Source organism: Oryctolagus cuniculus, chromosome 11 (genome assembly GCF_051225735.1).
Source record: "Oryctolagus cuniculus isolate XC-2025 breed Fujian yellow rabbit chromosome 11, ASM5122573v1, whole genome shotgun sequence".
Classification (NCBI taxonomy): Eukaryota; Metazoa; Chordata; class Mammalia; order Lagomorpha; family Leporidae; genus Oryctolagus; species Oryctolagus cuniculus.
This window is the reverse complement of record NC_142877.1, coordinates 62,173,964-62,196,116: the sequence shown is the minus strand read 5'-3', so window position 1 is coordinate 62,196,116 and position 22,153 is coordinate 62,173,964. Positions and strand designations below refer to the sequence as shown.

At 38.3% G+C, this 22,153-nt stretch overlaps 1 protein-coding gene across 20 annotated transcripts in view; it reads right to left on the bottom strand.

Annotated features, from left to right (window-relative positions):
* SLC16A7 (solute carrier family 16 member 7) overlaps positions 1–22,153 on the bottom strand; it is a 206,448-nt gene that overhangs the window by 75,133 nt on the left and 109,162 nt on the right. For all 20 annotated transcript variants that reach the window (XM_008274239.5, XM_008274240.5, XM_089307426.1 and 17 more), the window contains one exon: positions 14,577–14,823. In XM_008274239.5, the coding sequence (XP_008272461.3) occupies positions 14,577–14,793 (217 nt within the window). In that variant the 5' untranslated portion in view covers positions 14,794–14,823. The remainder of the gene's footprint in view (positions 1–14,576; positions 14,824–22,153) is intronic.

Sequence of the window (22,153 nt, the reverse complement as noted above, 5' to 3'; positions counted from 1 at the left end):
TATACAGCAAAAAAGTATTTCTATTTTAATTTTTTTCTTCACAACTAGCTAAGAAAATTCTGTATCTAATAAACTGACATAACTGCTGCTTCATTCTATAAACCTAAGAGAATAAAATCGATCAAACAGACAAAACAAAAGGTCACAGATGTGAACTGAAAATACAAAGTGAATAATAAAAGCGCTTCCTTTTCTCTCCCATATGCGTATTTTGGAATGTTTATAGCACAGGGGGGCCAGGCTACTTTGTAAGGGAAAGCAGTCTCAAAAACATGCATGAATTGCCTCTGGCTTCCTGCTTATTGCGTTTGATCTAATATGGGAGCTAACTTTAAGAAGCAGGGGATATGCTGCCTTTGCAAAGTTTTATCTAACTTCTAAGAAATATCACCTTTGATATAAAAAACTGCTAAGTAATATTTTTGCTACAACATGAAGATACTTAATATTTCTTGTGTGGTGCAGCATTCATGAGGAAGACATAATTTACTTTATATGAGCCATCTCATTAAATTTGTTTTTCTTTATTGGAAAGTGGCAAATTAACTCTACATTGATATTTTACATATATTTTAAACTAATCATGAAATATTCCTGGTGCCCAAGAGGGATTTGGAAGGTTAATGACAACTTCTGAATGTTCAAGGGCACTATAAATGAGGTTATTAAAATTCAACCCTTTGCATATTTCTGATCCAGGGGGAAAATATTTTTCCCAGACAATAAGGGAAACAGAACACAAAGGGAGACTTAAGGGTTCTCAGTCTCCAGACCCAAGTTAACTCTTTGGAAGATGATAGAAATCTGCAACATTGAGAACGATCTTGTTCAAGAGCAGTTTCTATAGCCCAGTACTTGCACAAAGAGTAAACAATCTACTGTTTGTGCTACCAGATTTCAGAAACTCTCCTTGCCAAAACACACATCATTTCATCTTCCCACCAAAGTGACAACAATTTAGATGGGCTGAGATACAAATCCCAAATGTTTTGATCTCACTGTATGATTTCTTTCCCTCCTATTAGAATTCAAAGGATACTTTCAATGCTTATGGTATATAAATGATTCCTTTATTTTTCTATCAATATAAGTCATGGATATGAACGATGAATTGCACAAGACTGGGAAAATCAAAAGAAACTCCAAATCGCCTTCACAATATAATGTTTCTCCAATTGGTCTCCTTTTTTTTTCACTCTACAAATTTCCTTCATGACCCAAACAAAGAGACGAATCTGAAGCAGATCAGAGATCCGTTTTTTGGCTTTCTTTTCAGCCTTCCAGGAATGCAGATTCATTCCCTGGGAAGCTTAGAAAATTTACAATTTACTTCCATGTAGTGCCTCTAATCCTATCACTGATTTTCTGAGAGGTAGAGCCAAAGCAGAATAGGAACCAAAGCAATGTTATAGTCATCAAACACCTGGAATAGACACAGTACATCCTAATCAGAATAGTTCAAAGTCTGTAGATCATCAATTTTGGAAAATCCATCAAAGCTTCCACAGAGGCTTTCTAACACTTGCACTTAATGACCTCCTAGTGACCTGACAGATTCTGAGTGTAGTTGCAGCATGGGCTCTACATCTGTGAATTCAACTAACCTTAGATCAAAATTTCTTGGAAAAAAACTGCATCTATACTTACTATGCACAGACTTTTTTTCTTTGTCATTTATCCCTAAGTAATAAACTACTATGCATATAGCACTAACATAGTATTAGGTACTATAAATAATTCAGAGATGATTTACAGTATATGGAAAGACCCCACAGGTTTTATGCAAATACTATATCATTTTATATTAGGGACTTGAGTATCCTTAGATTTTAGTATTCACAGGGTAGGGGCAGGGTGTTCCTGGAACCAAGCCCCTGCAAATACCAAAGGGTGATTATTTTATTTTCATAGCTTAAGAAAGTTTACTTTTTATTTTATTTATTTGCTTATTTTTAAAGGTTTATTTATTTTATTTGAAAGTCAGGTTTACAGAGAGGGAAAGACTGAGAGAGAGAGAAAGAGAGATCTTCATTCGCTGGTTCATTCCCCAGGTGGCTTCAATGGAAAACACTGGACTAGGTCAAAGCCAGGAGCCTGGAACTTGGTCCACATTTCCCAAGTGGGTGGCATGGACCCAAGCAATTGGGACATCTTCTGCTGTTTTTCCCAGGCAATTAGCAGGGAGCTGGATCAGAAGCAAAACAGCCAGGACTTGAACCGGCACCTGTACTGAAGGCAATGGCCTTACCTACTGCACCACAATGCTGGCTCCAAAATGTCTATTTTTTCAGAGGAACTTGAATAAAATCCAGAGTGATAATCAATGACTATCCACATAAATGCTAATGTAAATTAGCTTTGTGGTTGTGCAGGTTTTGCCCATTCTCAAAAAGAACAGAAAAACAACTGTAATAGAAACATTGGGTAATTGTAAATATTTTCATACAGCATAGAGAATGCAATAATTCTGTCAGAGAAAGGTTATAGGTATGATCGATCTTCATTACTCACATATTCTATCCATATTTGCAAATTTGCCTACTCACTAAAATTTATTTGTAACCTCAAAATCAATACTCAAATTGCTGTCACACTCATTGGCAGATTTGTGCCAAGTGGTGACAAATTTGAAATACATGTTCCCAGATGATGTGAAACACGGCGATACTCTTCCTACTTGTTTCAATTCTCACAGTATAAACAAGTGTCCTTTTCATGGTCCATGTAATGCCACATTTGCTGAATTTTTGTGCCTTTTTTTGTGGTGATTTTGCTGCTTAAAATAACCCAAAGCATAATGCAGAAGTCCTGGTTAATGTTCTCAAATAAAAGAAGGCTGTGATGTGCTTAAGGAGAAAACAGATGTGTGAGACAGTCTTCATTCAGGTTCTGTTAGCCATAAATGCAATGTTAATAAATAAAATACATATATATTGTGTAAGATGTTTTTTGAAACAAAATACACAGAAAAAAAGGTCATGTATTGCTCTATTTATAAAAATGTCAGGACTAGAGTATAACAGGTCCCTAGCCCTGTATTTCCTCTTGGAGCCGCAGTTCAGAATTTATTAACTTGATGTTCATGGCAAATTTATAGAGCATAACTACCAGGAGCAATGCCAGTAACCTATATGTGAGCACATTCTGGATCATGAATCTACTCCTAACACAGATGGAAAAGAGAGTACTCAGAACTGTGATTTATTATTTTATTTATTCGCTTATTTTTAAAGGTTTATTTATTTCATTTGAAAGTCAGGCTTACAGAGAGGGAGAGACTAAGAGAGAGAGATCTTCATTCGCTGGTTCACTCCCCAGATGGCTTCAATGGCCAACACTGGACCAGGTCAAAGCCAGGAGCCAGGAACTCGGTCCACGTTTCCCAAATGAGTGGTATGGATCCAAGCAATTGAGACATATCTGTTATGAACGTAATTGTATTAAGCCCTAACGCTCACTATGACTGTGGTGATATGACATTTAAGGAGCTAATTAAGATTTAAGAAGGTCACAGGAAACATTAGGGTGAGCCTTATTCCTCTGTGACTGATGTCTATGTACAGAGAGAGAGAGAGAGAGAGAGAGAGAAAGGGAAGGAGGGAGGGAAGGAGGGAGATGCACACAGAGTTAAAAGCAGTCATCTGCAGAACAAGGAGAGGCCTTACCAGAAGCCAACCCAACCGGCACCTTGATATTGGATTCCTGCTTCCAGAACTGTGAGAAATAAATCTGTTATTTAAGCCACTCAGTCTGTGGTATTGTTTCATGACAGCCTGAGCTGTGTCTCTTGTGTCTGTGTGGACACACAATATGTGGCCCAGGGTCATTTCCAACGTTTTGGGCCTTTAATTTCACCTTTCTCCAACTGGTCACCATCTATGATCACAATTACCTAGTGTGGGGCCACCAGAACTCTCCCTAACTCTTCCAGGGCTTCCAGTGTTTCCTGTACCTCAAACTTTTCCCTTCCCATATTTATGCTGCTTCTTCACCCTTCAAGTTCAACTTAAAGAGATTTTATTAGCTTGCTGTGGTTTTAGAGGGAAACACCCATGTCAGAATAATGTATGGAGAAAATAGGTTTATTCAGCATAGCTTGGAAGGCTGAACATCTAAGACTGGGTGTCCCATCAATTTGGCTTCTCCTGAGGGTCCCTCTTGGCTGGCTTACCATGCAGCAGATGTCATCATGGTGGAAGCTTATGTGTGACGAGGAAAGCACATGAGACAGGAAGCCAAAGAGACTGGCAGGGGCCAGTCTTGCTTTTTTGTACCAACCTTCTCCAAAAATGAAGTAGGCCAGGAGACTATTTTATTGCCTTTGAAGGGCAGCACCCCCAGTGGCCTAAGGATCTCCCACTAAGCCCTGTCTCAACATCAATACACTGGGGACCAAGATTCCAACTCACAAGCCCTTGGGTATAAATGACACACAAAGCATAGCAGAGATATTGCCTGATAACTCAATAATGAAATCAATTTCTATTGATTCAGTTGCACGGCACCTACTGTGTTTCTGTGGGAATACCTATGACAGCTGTCATTAAATAACAAATGGAGTAAATAGGTAGCTCATATCACGATGGCTCTGTTGGCATGGCTTTTCCAGGGCCACATTTGTGTTTTGAACATTTTAGAGGTGAATGGGTGAAATTATACCCATGTAAGTTTTCTGTCCAGTTGTGATACAGAATTAAGTGACACCTGTACAATGATTGTTCAGGACCAGCATCTGCCATAGTTGGAGGTCTCACCTTAGAGTCAAGTCTGTGAACCACACTCTGATGGAATATGATTTCAATCAGCTGAGAAAATTCTTGCTCAAGTATAGCTGCCAGGATTAATCATTTAAAGACTTGTCTGGAATAGTGCAATTACTCTGCCAAAATCACTACTAATATAATTTTAAAACATTAAAGATTATTTACTTTAAATTCTCTGACCTCATTGTCCAAATTCATTCACAGTATATAAAGATATGAAATTTAATTCCTATTTTCACAAGGCCCTTTAAAATTAGTCAATTGAAAAGATTAGTGGAAACAGATAATAATGAAAGATAACTGAAATAATTGCAAGTTCGTCTATCCTAATAGAACTATTATTGAGGCTGGTGTTGGGAGGGGAGTAGAGAAGTTGCTATTTCTTTAAAAGAACCGTTCAAAGAAAGTTTTCAAACAATCAGTATAGTTCAGGAACCCATTTCCTACTGAACTACACCAGGATCTTCTAGGAACTTCTTTCCATATGTTTCTATCCAATATCCTAGTTACTTGAAGATGAAAGGACTCAAAAAGCTCATAAAATTAAATCACAGAATATGAGAGTTACTAAGATTTGGGTGCGGTTTGAATTTGTCTCACAAAGGTTCACCTGTTAGAAGCTCAGTTTCCCAATGTGGCAATGCTAACAGGTGGTGGGACATGTAAGAGGTGAGCTTGCAAGGAATTTGTCAGGTCATTTGAGGGCATGCTGTAAGAAGGGATTAAGCCAATATCATGGGATGCCAGACAGTTCTCCCAAGAGTGGGTGGTTCCACAAGAGGAAGACTGGTCCCTCCGCAGTCTCTCTGGCTGCCTTCCCACCATGTGATCTGTCCTCCTCATATGTGCTCCTACCATGTATTTACCATGATGTGCCACAACCACAAGGACCCTCACCAGAGACCAAGCTGATGGGTCTGGCTGCTCATACTTGGATTTTCTGCCCCCAAACTGTGGAACTACATACACCTCTCTCTTTTAGTATGTATTAGCCTTGGATATTTTGTTACAGCAAGGGGAAGATGATCTAATACAAGGAGGATAAAAAAATCAATTTGGACATTGTTCAAATCACAATAATAAAATGCAATGCTCCAGGGGGACACCACCACCAGCACGATTAGCAACACACTGCACAGCCATGCACAAGCTCCAGTGACCCCAGCACTGATACTACTATTGTGCCAATGGGTTCTGGATTGTCTATATCCGAATGTGTTCCTTCAAACATCTGCATCTTCACTTCAGTAGCTTCCAATTCAAAACTTTCCTGGATTGGGATCAGTGCTGTGGCGTAGTAGGTTAAGCCTCTGCCTGTGGCACCAGCATCCCACAGGGGCATCAGTTCAAGTCCCGGCTGCTGCAATTCAGATCTTTCTCCTTATTAATGCACCTGGGAAAGCAGGGGAAGATAGTCCAAGATTTTGGACCCCTGCTCCCACATGGGAAACCTGGAAGAAGCTCCCAGCTTCTGGCTTCAGATCAGCCTGGCTCCAGCTGTTGTGGCCATCTGGGGAGAGAACCAGTGGATGGAAAACCTCTCTCTCTCTCCTCTCTCACCTTTTCTCTGTCTGAAACTCTGCCTCTCAAATAAATAAATAAATCTAAAAAAAAAAAAAAAAAAAAGAAACACTTCTCCTGGGTTGATGAGCCCTGGGTCACATGCCTTGTTCAAAGTACAAAGAATTCTGGGAAAACTGAATTTCTGGATTTTCCTTAGGGAAGCAGAAAATGATAAACTTGGGAATTTTCTAAACAAATGAAGAATTTTTTTCAATGATATAGGATAGTCCAAAAGAATGAGTAAAGGCCACAGTACTACCCAAATCATAGCAAGAAAAGGTGAAATAGCATAGCACATATGAAAAAAAGACATAAAACTTATTTTAGAACTGATTATGAACCATTTAGTCCTTGCTTTTCCTGCTCTTTCCAAATCTGGGTGGCACAGTTTTCTCAGATCAAAATATCTTCATGGTTCCTTACCTGTGACTTTGCTCACTGCACAATGGATTATATCAAGAACACAACAGCAACAACCACCACAATGAAAACAGAACAATTTCTCAAGTTAAACCACTGCCTGTAACACCAGCATCACCTATGGGTGCCAGTTCCTGTTCTGGCTACTCCACTTCTGACCAAGCTTCCTGCTAATTTTCCTGGGAAAGCAACAGAGAATGGCCTTGTGCTTGGGTCCCTGCCACGTACATGAGAGACCTGGATGAAGTTCCTGGCTCCTGGCTTGGGCCTGGCCCAGCCCTGGCCTTTGTAGTCATTTGGGAAGTAAACCAGTGGATGGAAAATCTCTCTCTCTTTTTGCTTCTCCCCCCTGTAACTCCATGATTCAAATAAATAAATAAAAAATAAATAAATATATTTTTTTAAAGTTAATGGAAAGCTGAATTTTTAAAAATTTATTTTTCTGCAAAATATTTTGAAAACAAAGCATATAAGGGGTCTTCCAAAAGCTAATGGAAAATGCATATTATGAAAAAAACCATACAGGGTTTTCGTACCAATATAATTATCTTTACTTCCACAAACGTTTTTATGTATTCTCATCTAGTCTTTTGTGATTTTACACAGATGAGAAAACCAATGATCCAAGGTCAACTGTCAAGCAGCCTGAACAACAAAGTGACAAAGTCCCAATTACACGGAGCTTATTTTGGAGCTCATTATTTTAATTACAAAAATCTTCTGACTCTCATTGGACGATTAAATCATTAATAAGCAGTCTGAGACCTAAAGACTTCCCATTTCCAAATTCCACTCTATGGACAAACTCATATATGATGTCATTGGGTCCTCTGGCTGGTTCCTAAGTGTTACATTTTATTAGGCAATAGAATTCTAAATATAGTAAATGCATTTCTGACATTTAATCCACCCAAGAAAGTTCATGAGTGATTAGTAAAAACCAACACATGCCTTTGTTCTTGAAAAACAATATATGAATCTCTTTAAGAAGAATTGCTACTTTCTTATTTCAGAAATAGAGTTGGTTTCATCCACTGCCTGCAGGGCACAAGCAAAGCAGGCTGGGTTTGGATCCCTAGAATTTGTCAGAATGTAACATAGGGAGCAAGGGTAGTCTCCCTTGCATCAAATCTGAGCCTGAGATAGGAGGCTGCCATGGAAACCTGGATGGTAACCTTGAGGGAGGATATCACTATAAATACACAAAGCTGCCCCTCTGGAAAAAGAGGAGGAGAAAGAGCCACAGGCCCCATCAACAGACTCCCCAGTGCTATTTGCCCCTCCTCTGATTGGTATGCAAGAACTTTTCCCTGTAGGCCTGAGGGTATCTAAATAAAATTTCTGTTATTTGCAAACAAAACACATCTGCTTAGAGTACATATTGATAAAATAACTTACTTTACATGAATTTTTAGCCAAGAAATCAAGAATGAATTCCTATTCTTTTTTCTTTCTTTCTTTTTCCTTTTTTTTTTTTTTTTTTTTTTTTTTTTTGGCAGGCAGAGTGGACAGTGAGAGAGAGAGAGACAGAGAGAAAGGTCTTCCTTTGCCATTGGTTCACCCTCCAATGGTCGTTGCGGCCGGCACGCTGCGGCTGGCGCACCGCGCTGATCTGAAGGAAGGAGCCAGGTGCTTATCCTGGTCTCCCATGGGGTGCAGGGCCCAAGCACTTGGGCCATCCTCCGCTGCCTTCGTGGGCCACAGCAGAGAGCTGGACTGGAAGAGGAGCAACTGGGACAGAATCCGGCGCCGGAACTGGGACTAGAACCCGGGGTGCCGGCGCCGCAAGTGGAGGATTAGACTACTGAGCCGCGGTGCCGGTTATATTCATATTCTTACCAGGTTATCAATTAGTAAATAATTATTTATATAAATCAGTAAGTAACAGTTTCACTATCCAGACATATATATCCGTCAGAAAGGATCTCCATAGAAATTCTCAAATTTTCTGGTGAAACATTTGGAAATAATCTGGTAGTATCTGCACTACATTATCAATCATCTCTCAAGGAAGCAGCTTCTGGAACAGATGCAAGCCTAAGCAAGCCTGGAATCTTCCCTTGATCTCTGCCTCCTTCCTTCCTTAACCTTGAGATAGGCAAGGAGGGGCACAATCAGCTCCTACTCTGTTTTGATGTATGTGCCTCTCACTTTTATTCCCATGAAAACCAGAAATCATGATAGCCACTTATAACTCCTTTTTCAGTTGATACTAACAGCCCCCTCCTCTCTCGCACAGATCTGACAATGTAGCACATATAGAAATATTCTCTCAAGCTAAACTGACTGCAGACATCACCCTAGTCTGTTCTCATCCCCATGTAATAATTTACGTAATTCATGTTATAGTTATAAAACAAACTAAGCCTTCATATTTGTCATGGTGAGTGCAGTGCCAGTCTGAACTACAGTTCTCAGAAACTTAACATTTATTTACTCTTTTAAAGTCTGAGATCGATCAAGAGCCCTCCCCTCGTGGCCATGTCTGATGCAACCAGCATGCAGCAGCAGAGGAGAGTGAAGGGGACTAGACAGACTAGACACATCAACTCCAACTGCCTTGTCCAGCAGGTGTCCAGGGGTGACCACCTCCTTCCACTCCCATTTCATTGGTCCCAATTAGTCACTTGGCCTCAGCCTAAGGGGCAGGAAGCTGAGAAATACAGAGGAACACTTGGATACATGATGGGCGCTGTAGTCCCTGCCACACTGTACCCTATTTTCTAGTAAAACTTTAGCACACCCATACTCATGAATGAAAAAAAAATCTAATATAGCATAGGTATAAAGTGCCCATAGCTTGCTCACAGAGGACTGTCCATCTATTCTTGGTACTTTCTGGCTTTTGCAAAGCTATGATGAAAGCTCTAGCTATCTCAAACACAGCCAGGAATGGAATGAGGTTCTTTTTGTTTTACCACTAAGATATACCATTATATGAATTATTTTGGTAGTCTCCCTTAGTCCACAAAAATGTTCAGAGCAGAAAGCAGAATAATATAGTAAGCTTATGTAAACTTAAAGAGGAATAGAAAAATACACATTGTATATTTTGGCCACCAATCTGCTATGCTAAAGCCTTTTGCTTCTTGGTCTCCCATAAAGTTAGCTCCATGGTCTAATGGTTGATTCCCTGTGTAAAGTAATCCAACATAAAACTATCACCCCTACTGTAAAATAAAACAAAAGCGTAAGTTACCATGGAGACAAAGCCAACTCTGCTCTCAAAAATGGTTGATTCTTCCAAGACTAAACAGGTATTACTAGAAAAATCACAAGAGATAGTCATAGAGCCTGGTAGCTAAAAATCTGTATCCAGCAATTACACAACTAATCATGCTTAGATTATCCTGTGATAGAAAAACAAGGACAAACATTGCACTGAATGCTAATCCTTTGAAATCACTGCTTACAAACCAAATCCCTAAATGATGTACAAAGTTTAAATTATAATGTGCTTTCTACCTCTACTTAGCACATTATTAATGGGGTGACCACTCTGCTTGACCTCTTTGCAGCAATTTTCTAGAACTCCAGGACACCATATGGACAGCCAGATGGGCTGCTACAATTTAATGCCATTATTCTAAGGATGAAGTAAGGTATAAACATAATTTGCATTCTTTCCCACCCTTCCTGCATACTTTTATTAGTTTTTTTTTTTTTAAACTCAGACATCAGATGGGAAGACAATACCCTGCTACCAAGGCTCAAATGCCAACTAATTACTACAAGAGATTCCAGCCCTGACATCACAGGCCAGGCCTCAGAACACGCTCCATCTTACTCAGTGACCCCGCTGTAGTGATTAATGGGTTCAGTGCTAAGCCCTAATGAGTATGTCAGATCTTAGATGCTCTCCAGGCTAATGTAATTAGCATTACCTTGAACAGAGTATTTCAGTTACTTGGTGGAAAGTATCATGCTTCATAGTCAACTATATACCTTTAAACCTCATAGTCTTTGAATTTATTTTGCAATCATCCATCTAAAAGGCATCTGTAAGCAGAGATATTTCAAATACCAGAATAATAATCTGAATATTTTTAAATAAAATATTTTCTTCTACAACAGTGTACCCAGACAGATAGACACGAGAGAGTTCCCATCTGCTGATTCACTTCTCAAATGCCTGCAATAGCCATGACTGGGCAAAGACAAAATCTGTGAGCTTGAGCTCAGTCAAGGTCTCCTTTGTGGGTGGCAGGGACCCAACTACTGAGCTGTCAGTTACCGTCTTCCAGCGTGCACATTAGCAGGAAACCAGAGTCAGCAGCTGGGACTCAAACCTAGGTGCTCTGATACGGCCTATGGGAGTTTTAACCAGTGCATTAACCACTGAGCCTAATGCCTGCCACACTGATGCTTTCTTAAAATGCAAGTTTCTGGATTCTTCTGACAAAAAAATGGCTTGGGATAAAGCATAGGACTATGTATTTTTTAAATAATGTACCCAGAATATGGAAGCAGGCAATCTATTGACCAACTAGAAATCACACTGCAGTGTGAGTAACAGGACTGATACCTGTAGCTTAGATGAACTGAATCTACCAGATTTTTTGTTTTAAAAAGTTACATTTCTTAAAAATAAATCTATATTTACACAAAGAAATGTTTTCACATATACTGAGATTATAGTTTTAAATGTGCCATTTATTTTGTTAAAAATTAAAAACTATCAGATAAGGCACAGAAATTATTACTAACAAACTATATAAACACATGAGAGCTGCATTCAACAGCACATATGGCAGGCAGTGACCTTTCTATACAGCAGGCAAGGGACCTAGAACTGTGTTTCCAATTTTAAAAGCCAGACCAAAGGTAGCAGAATTTCTGAAATTCCTGACTTTTCCATGCTCAGAGATGAGCATGCAAAATATTTAATCCCTAATAATTGAGAAATATTCCAAGTATAACTTGGTTCTCATCTAGATATTACCATTATCAATTACTATCTACTAAATGTTTTATGTGCCTAGAACTCTTCCTGAAATAACCAAACACAAAATCCATAATAAACTAAGACACATTCATCTATTACTCTACACATGTCCCCCCAAATTTTAACTGGTTTACCAAGCTACCATTTTTGTGATGAATTTCAAAATTTTTTTGTGTGCTTTAAAAAATTTGCACCACATATATTAAAAATAGGAAAAATTATTATTAATATAGTAAAATCTGCATTTATGATAAAAATGGTATAGATATTTACTTATTACAATTTCATATAGAAACTTAGTGGTTTGGGTAAATTAATTTGTCATTCCAATGCAGCTAGGGAATGGAAGGCTATCATATGACCATGCAAGTCCACAAATACATCCTGTTTCATAGAATGGTGAATGATTGTTGAGGCAGCATACTCTGTCTAGGACTGGCTGCAGGCCACCCAGTTCAGTTTATTTCTCTAGAGAGCCTACTTTTCCCAGCACCCATGGTCTCTGCCTCTAGGTAGGGCAGTGTGAGTTCTGACCAGGGTATGTGTACAGCACTTCATCCTTTCTAGGCTTGTCCCCTGAAATATCTCATATGCTCTTCCATACTGTTTGTCTGTAGTCTTTGTCCAACAGATGTCCACAGCACACCTGAGGAACAGTATGAAGCCTAAGATGTTTTCATCACCAGAAGAAACACTGCTTGAACAAGAAATAAACTTATATTGCCTTAAGCCACTGAGATTTTTAGGTTGTTTGCTGAAAACTAATAGCAAAAGTAAACTAAGACTTGACTTCACTAGAAGACTACATAAAATTTTATCTTACTTATTATTTAGTCAACTATGTGCTCAATAAAAAATTGTGATAGCACCCAAAGTCCAAATTCAGTGGACGTTTATCAATTCACTAGAGAAGTCTGCTATAGTTGCGTTTAAGATGGAAGAACCCTACATATCTTAACATGAGCACCTGTAGGATCCGAGACCAAGATGACTCTGTGTGTTGTTCTAATAAAGCATTATTAAAGAATACCTCATGCACAGGAGAGAGGAATAAGACATACTGCTGCAATATCAACTGCTTGTATAGTCATAAAAATAACACTGTTGGGACAGGTGTTTGGTGTGGTGGTTAAGACACCACTTGGGGCACGGGAATCCCACATCGGAGTGCCTAGGGCTGAGGCCCAGGCTCCTCTTCCTACTCCAGTGCTCTGCTAATGCGTATCTTGGGAAGAACAGATGATGGTTCAAGCAGTTAGGTACCTTCCACCCACATGGGAGACTTGGATTGAGTTCCAACCTCCTGACTTTGGCATGACACAACCCCAGTTGTTACAGACATTTGGTGAGTGAACCAGGAGATGGGCGATCCACCCCTCGACCCTTTATTTCTATCTCATTACCTTTCAAATAAATTAAATATATAAATAAGTAAATTTTTAAATAACACTGTTACATCCTTAAAGCAACTGTCAGAGATTCTCCAGATACATTGTAGAAGCAAAACTGTTCACTGAGAGGCCCAAATGGATTTTAAAGATATCTTTTGAAATTGGAATAAAATAATCAGAAGGATAAGGGAGATGTTGTTGGATTAATCTAAAATCACAGATAATCTCAAAGCAGAAAACATACCAACACTAAGACATGTGAGGTTATTTCAGGATCTATTTTTGTTCCTTTGCAGTACAATGGAGAGAAAATATCTTTAAAATAATTATCACACCAAAGAACAAATAACAATGGTGAAGGTGGCACACAAGTCACTAGACCGTAGTGGAAAGTGAATGGAGTTGGCAAAAGGCCTGCCCAAGATCAGTTACTATATGTAAAGAGTAAGGGCAGAGAAAGGCAGAGACCATTGCGATTACATGTTCAGAGTCTCAATTTCTAATGAGCTGTTGGATTTGGGAAAACTACTTTGTCTCTTTCCTCAGCCACCAAAAGGAGAGAAATTAATATTTATTTCATAGAGAACTGAGAAGACCAGGACATATCACATTCACAAGTACTGAGGCAGGCCTCTGTCGAAAACACATGTGAATAAATACAGGATAATATTACTAACAGTATATTTCTCTATCACCAAGAGCCTTATTGTCCTTATTTGTAAAATATCCTGAGATTATACTTGTCCCTTAAATATTCAATTGAGAAACAGTAACTCTAAAGTCCATTTATTTTAAGTAATGACTTTTTAAAATCCAGACAACAGTTTGGTCTGCTGTTGAAATTGATTTAAAGAAACAGGTGACATAATAATTTCTTTAACTTTCAGAAACGAGATGGTATTTTGATTTATTCATATTTCTCATAACTCATAACCTCATTTGAACACAGAATATAACAAGATGATGGTCAGAAACCCATTAAATAATAAGATATCATTTTTAATGAGTCCTACAGAGATCAGGAATTACTTCAATTATAGGAATTTGAATGAGTCCAGGATGTACATGGTAACATGTCAGATCTTCAACTTAAGGTGAATAAGCACTTTCTGGCTTTATAAACTGTCAACAAATGAAGCTGCCTTCAGAAATCATTTCTATCAGCTGTCGCAGTAGTAGTAGGGCAATAAAACAACACTATTGTGTAGGCTTCATTCCAAACTAAATGGAATGATGCTTCACTTGAAAATTCCATAATTTAATAAATCTTGGTCTGTGCAAATTAAATACTCTGGTAAGACTCAAAATGAAGTGAATAGTTCAAGATGTTGGATCATTAAAATCATGGAAACTTCAGTTCTAACTACAATTTTGATTGGTTGTAGGTGATTCTAATATGAAACAAGGGTTTTAATATAGCAAGACATGCATGTAAACCTTGTAACACAGAATTGTTTTCTTAATCCAAAACATCACACTTTCAGGGAACCTTACCTCCCGCGTACATAACAGCCAGCATAATGGATGATATCCATGCTATTTCACTGTAGGATGTGTGGAATATTTCCTGAATTTCTTTGAAGAATACTGTCACGGCTTTGGGGAATGCATACGAAAATCCAATGGAGATAAAAGCTGCTCCGACCACAACCCAGCCCCATCCTCCATCAGGAGGTGGGTGCTGGGGTGGCTCACTTGGCATTGGTGGCATTTCTGCTCTTCTAATTGAACCTCAAATCACCTGAAGAAAAAAGAAAAAGAAAACCAATTTAAACCTTATTTCCATATGTATATCACTCTTGTTAGTCACTAATATAGTACTTTTTAACAGCGAGTTTTCACGGATATTTTTAACATTCTTAAATTCATAATATTATCAGCAAATGTACACAAAAATTTGAGGTAAGGAATATAACTCTGAATCTTATGGATTAAAATTTGAAAACATTTAATTTGTTTAGATGACAAGAATTTAAATCTGAATTCGTCAATCAATAAGAGCCACCTGAATTTTATTTCAAAGCTTTAAGGAAAACGGAAGTGTCGCCACTTTAAACAGAATGCTCTCTTAACCCAAAAGACTTATTTCAACATTTCCTATACAAAGTTCATAAAGATAACATATTAAATCTGATGAATTATAAAGAAGTAATTAGTAGGCATATATTATACTTTTTCAATAATTGAGAATATGAGAATAATCTCAGCCTTGATCTGTTTTCTAAACCTAAAGGATTAGAAATTGTATAGAGGCCGGTGCTGTGGTACAGCAGGTTAAAGTCCAAGCCTGCAGCGCGGGCATCCCATAGACATAGCAGTTCAAGCGCAGCTGCTCCACTTCTGATCTAGTTCTTGTTAATGTGCCTGGGAGGCAGCAGACAGTCCAAGTCCTTGGGCCCCTACACCCACATGGGAGAACCGGAAGAAGCTCCTGGCTCCTGGCTTCAGATCGGCCCAGTTCCAGCCATTGCGGTCATTTGGGGAATGAACCAGTGGATGGAAGACCTTTCTCCATCTCTCTCTCTGCTTCTGTCTGTTACCTCTCTGTAATTCTGCCTTTAAAAATAAATAAATAAATCTTTAAAAAAATTGTATAGTTCTGTGGAGTTACAATGATTTTTTTCTTTAAAAAAAGATTTACTTATTTATTTGTTTATTTGAAAGGCAGAGTAAGAGATAGATAGACAGAATGAGATCTTCCATCTGTTGGTTCATTCTCTAAATGATTGCCAAAGCCATGGCTAGGCTAGGCTAAATCAAGGAGCCTGGAACTCTGAGGTGGCAGGGGCCCAAGTACTTGGGACATCTTCCACTGCTTTTTTCCAAGGTGCACTTGCAGGGAGCTGAATCAGAAGCGGAAGAGCCAGGATCCAAACCAGCACCCATATGAGATGCTGGCATTGCAAGAGGTGGCTTAACAATGCCACAATGCCAAAGCTGGAATTAAGTTAATTTTAATGCTCTTCTAAAACTGGTATTACCTATCATTTTATTAATGATATATTTTGTGTATTTTTCATAGCAATGAACTTCTCCTAATTGGATAAATAGACTGCTGCTTTTTTGAGAAGGGTGGGGAAAAGGACTTTCTTTGGATTATAAACACTTGGTGGCTGGTTTATGGAAAGCAGCAGCCACCTTCCTGTGGGAGAAAATAATAACATATAACAAATTAATTAATTAAAGACATCTTGGTTGTTTTAACATCGTTTCATTGTAGAATGGTGTTACTTTCTAGCTATGAGCTATATTTGCCAGAATTTCTCAGTATTCTCCTTATACTACTCTCACTCAGTTTTTCAACTGAAATCTAGAGGGAAAGAGAGAAACACACTTATGCTGTTAAGACATCTGAAGTTAATTAAAAACTAATTTTTCCATGTCTTCAGAACACCTACCAAAAACTAAACAAGTATAGGAAAACAGAAGCAGATTTAATTTTTGTTTAATGTCAAATTGTATCTAAGATATTTGTAAGTGCTCTTCTATATGTACTTTTCAGGTTTTAGTAAAAATATTCTCTGGAGTTCTCAAATTTATCCAAGACCATAATATAACCAAGGACTTATTTTCCAGAAACTCATAAGAGAGAATTTACAATCCGAAGCTGCAAACAGGTAGAGCTCTGTTTTGCTAAACTAAATGCTAAGATGATAAGCAGTACAATGAAAGTAACGATGCAGAAAACACCATCATGATCATTCTTACTAAATTTTGCTTTTATTTATTTGAGAGATGGAGAGATAGACAATCAAACAGGGAGCACTGTCATCTACTGGTTTACTGCCCAAATACCAGCAATGGTTGGTACCGGGCTATGTTCCAGCCAGGATCTGGGAACTCAATTCAAGTCTCATAAGGGTGGCAGGAATCCAGTTACTTCAGCCATCACCACTGTCTCCAAAGGTCTGCATCAGGCAGAACTGGAGTCAGAAGACACTGGTGGGCATTGAACCCAAGTACTCTGATAGTAGATGCAGGTGCTCTAACTATAAAGCCCAATCTGGACTGCTCTAACTCTTGCATGTCTAGCTTGACAAATACACTTAAGATTTCTTCATTCATGGATGAAGGGAAATCAATATCATCTATTAACAGATATCAGGATTGAAGGTTAAAACACTTATTTTACATTACACGAGGCAGATATATCTAGGAGGGAATCTCATACACAACCTACTTCACTCATCACTTTTTTATTTATTTATTTTTTGACATCATTAATTGATACTCACCGTTCAGGTATAGAGTATCACTTTCTATTTAACACTGAATCAAATAATGGAACAATTCTTGCAGTGCCTTTTGACATGAGCTATTCTCTCTATTGTCTCCTATTGTTACCCTTGTTTGATGATTGTGAAGATGGTCCAATTGTTACATTTTAAAATAATTAAAAATATATTAAGGGTATAAAACATGATGCTCTGATGTTCATATACAAAATGAAATGACTGCTACACTCTATACAAGTAACACATCCACTCCCTCTCAAATTCCACATCTCCCTCCCTCCCTTCCTCCCTCCCTTCTTTTTCCTTCCTTCCTTCCTTCCTTCCTTCCTTCCTTCCTTCCTTCCTTCCTTCCCTCCTTCCTTCCTCCCTTCCTTCCTTCCTCCCTTCCTGTAGAAAGAACACCTGAAATGACCTCTTAGCAAATATCAAGTATACATACAGACCTATTAACTATATAACAATATAGTTTTGCTGTCTGTTAGAACTCTGGACTTAGCATCCTACATAACTGCAACTTTGGATCCTTTGACAACGCCCCTCCCTCTTACCACAAATCATTTCCCCACTGCTCTCCCTGGCTCTGGGGACCACTGTTCTATTCTCTGCTTCCATGAATTCAACCTTTTTAGATTCCACATAAATATGAGATCACGCAGCATTTTTCTTTCTGTGTCTGGCTTTAGTCAATTAGTATAATGTCCTCAAGATTATTAACTTTTGTTGTCACAAATAGCAGGTCAACCCTGCTATTTTTGAATAAGATCAACAGTAATATTTTATTTCCTTTATAACATTGATATGATTATATTAGAAAACAAGAGTTTGCAAACTTTTCCTGTAAAGGACCAGATAATAAGTGCTTTAGGTTGGCCGGCGCCACGGCTCAATAGGCTAATCCTCCGCCTGTGGCACCGGCACCCCGGGGTTCTAGTCCAAGTTGCTCCTCTTCCAGTCCAGCTCTCTGCTGTGACCTGGGAGTGCAGTGGAGGATGGCCCAGGTCCTTGGGCCCTACACCTGCATGGGAGCCCAGGAGAAGCACCTGGCTCCTGGCTTCGGATCAGCGCGGTGCGCCGGCCACAGCGGCCCTTGAGGGTTGAACCAACGGAAAAAAGGAAGACCTTTCTCTCTGTCTCTCTCTCTCACTGTCCACTCTGCCTGTCAATATATAAATAAATAAATAAATGCTTTAGGCTTTGCTGGCCATATGGTTTCCCTTCCAACTAGTTCACTCAATAGCTTTGGAACAAAAATAGCCAAAGACAATACTACCAAAAAGGGGAGGGGGGAACCTCACTATGCTCCAATAAAATTTTGCTTACAAACTAACATGAGAACTTCAACCTACTTACCTTTGTAATAGCATATTACAAAGTCAAAAAAAAGAAACCCAAAATCCCATAATCACACTATCCTGTCACTATTAATAATTTTACACATTCTTTTCATTATTTTTCTACATACATATATTTTTGATTCCATAAAATATTATAACTCTGTGAATATTCTTTGTCACTTTGTGATTTTTCATTAGTTGGCTTTGTTAACATTTTTCTCTTAGCTAATACAATTTTTTTGCAATACAGAAGAATGCAAAAAATTTAAATTAGAACTTAAAATTATCAAGTAAAACCTTGATTGCCACTGTGATTGAATGAGAAAATTTTTTCTGTATTGCCATATTATTTTTTCTTTGAAGATGTATTTTATGGACTTGGTTTTTTATTCATTCACTGAGAAATGTTTTTCAGAAAGAAATCTCAAATTAATGTTTTAGAATCAATCAGGGTAGAATGACAAATGCACCAAATGTTGCATTGGGGACTGTAGGTAAAAGTGTTTTATAATCTTAAATATTTTTTAATGATATGGAAAAGGAAAACTCCTTTGATCTTTCCAAAAATACACCATAAAACAGAAGTTATTCTTAACTAAAGAGACATACACAGCCTCATAAAGCATGGATCTAGATACAGTGACATTTTTTAATTTGATGGACTAGCTTCAAAACTCAAACTGCTTGTTTCTAGCTTACTGATTTAAAAGAATGATCATCTATACTATAATCTCTAAGGATACAAAAATGGTTAAAAGTATTTGACTCAATAAATACTGAGTAGGTATTATGCTAAGCAATGTCTTCTTATCTCCAACAAGTATTCAATTTACTTTCCAAAAATAAAAGATTTTTTTTTTTTTTTTTTTTAGTTTTTAAATGATGTAAATCTCGGATATTAAGAAACTTGACCCTGGGGCCGGTGCTGTGGTGCAGCCGGTTGACACCCTGGCCTGAAGGGCCAGCATCCCATATGGGCGCCGGTTCTAGTCCCAGCTGCTCTACTTTCTTTTCTTTCTTTCTTTTTTATTTTTTTGACAGGCAGAGTGGACAGCGAGAGAGAGACAGAGAGAAAGCCACAGCAGAGAGCTGGACTGGAAGAGGAGCAACCGGGACAGAATCTGGCGCCCCAACCAGGACTAGAACCTGGGGTGCCTGTGCCACAGGCGGAGGATTAGCCTATTGAGCCGCGGTGCTGGCCAAGCTGCTCCACTTTCGATCCAGCTCTCTGCTGTGGCCTGGGAAAGAGTAGAAGATGGCCCAAGTCCTTGGGCCCCTGTAGCCACGCGAGAGACCCGGAAGAAGCTCCTGGCTCTTGGCTTCAGATATGCGCAGCTCTGGCCATTGTGGCCCATTGGGGAGTGAACCATTGGATGGAAGATCTCTCTCTGCCTCTCCTCTCTCTGTGTAATTCCGACTTTCAAATAAATAAATTAATTAATTAAAAAAAAAGAAATCTGACCCAAGTAAAATAAGAGTATCAGTAATTGGATTTCACTAATCACTGCTGATTCTGAAAATAACAGAAACACAGTCAGAAATAAGATAGCAAAAACAAAAACAAAACCCCAAAATGACACCTTGGCACTTTTATTATATTCCCTGTGCTTATGAATCATAATCAGACATACATATGATTTTCTGAAACACTAGGAAAATAATTTGAAAATTCTTTATAGAGGTACATTTATGTGTTAGAAGCCTACCAAAACGTCAAGGGCACTGCAGCAACAATACTAAATGAGAGCTTTAAGTAAAGACAGATCATGTGCACAAGGTAGACGTTGGCCCATCATGGCCGTCAGGGCAGGATGCTTTACCAGTCAGTTCTTGGCAGAGACTAAAATTGCTAAAATGAACCCAAAATGTTAAGAATGAACCATGTGAAGAATTATTTTTGGCTTGTTTACAGTCTCCTTTTGTAATTATCCTTAATTTAATGGAAACAACAAAAATACCCATTTATCTGTTCATCTATCCAATTTGAAGAAAGGCTGGTTTCTCCTTGGCTTTCAGCTAATCCAACATGGTGAGTTTACAATACAGAAACACTGGAAATATCTTTTAAAATTCACAGTAGTTAAGAAAGGAAAAACAGAGACAGACTATAAGTATTAAACAAGCTAAAAACAGCAATTTTTGTTAATTTTTTAAAATTTATTTGACAGAGTTAGACACTGAGAGAGAGACAGAGAGAAAGGTCTTCCTTCCGTTGGTTCACTCCTCAAACGGCCGCTGCAGCTGGCGCTGCGCCGATCCGAAGCCAGGAGCCAGGTGCTTCTTCCTGGTTTCCCATGCAGGTGCAGGGACTTGGGCCTTCCTCCAATGCCCTCCCGGACCACAGCAGAGAGCTGGACTGGAAGAGGAGCAACCGGGACTAGAACTGGCACCCATATGGGATGCCGGCGCCGCAGGTGGAGGATTAACCAAGTGAGCCACAGCGCCATCCCCCAGCAATCAGTTTTTAAAAATTTTTTAAAGAATCTGAATCTCTATATTCCTAAATTTTGTTATTTTACTTTAAGACATCCAACTTTCTTACAGCTTCTGTATTCTGAAGCACACAGAATACTGAATACCAAAAAGCATTTATGTGGTAAGCTAAGTTTTGCTGTATAGTCAAATGTAAAAAGCTATGAGGCTTAAAATCTTCGTCGCAGTTTTCTTGCTTGCATAAATGAAACTAATTTGTCTGTCTTTGCTAATTCATGAGTTTAAACTACTGTTTAAGTAATATAATAAAACCTTAGGAATATAAATACAAGATTCATTTTCCAAGTCATTTCAAAGGTTAAATAACATTTTTATCTGAAATCCACATTGTAAAATATTGTAATTTATTAATATGTAAGTCATGTTACAAATAGGAACTTTGAACTGTGTTAATGATCTGGGTTGACACTGGAATGTCTAGATTACAGATAGGAAATTGTACACATAGAGAAGAAAGGGGGTCCTGTGGAATCACACAGTGAATAGGTGCACTCTTATCAGTTCTGAGTTTGAGCTCCATATTAGGTAGGCTCCACCTTCTATAAAGATGCATCACATTCTCACATCAAAATAAAGTACTAGATTCCTTAAAACACTGCTCCCATTACAAAAAATGGGAAAAGGAAGTTTATATATAAACTTATTATTATATATTATATATATTATATAGGCATATATAAATTTTCAGACAAAAATGCTTTCCTCCAAAATCATTCCATTCTCTAAACTGATTGTTTATATCCTTGTATTATAATTACAGATGTACACATGGTACATATGGACTTATTTATCCGATGTTATAAAATGCAGTTCATTTCTCATTATTCATAGGAGTCGTGATCTAAAAGTCACCATCAAAACCAAATTAGAAAATACTGATTGATGCTCATAGGAGAACTCCACGGTTATGATTCTGTGTGAGACCCTGATCTCAAGATTTTCACCGCCCAATCAATACATAACATTGCTTTGTGTGTGTTCCTGTTTAATGTTACTTTATCAAATAGGT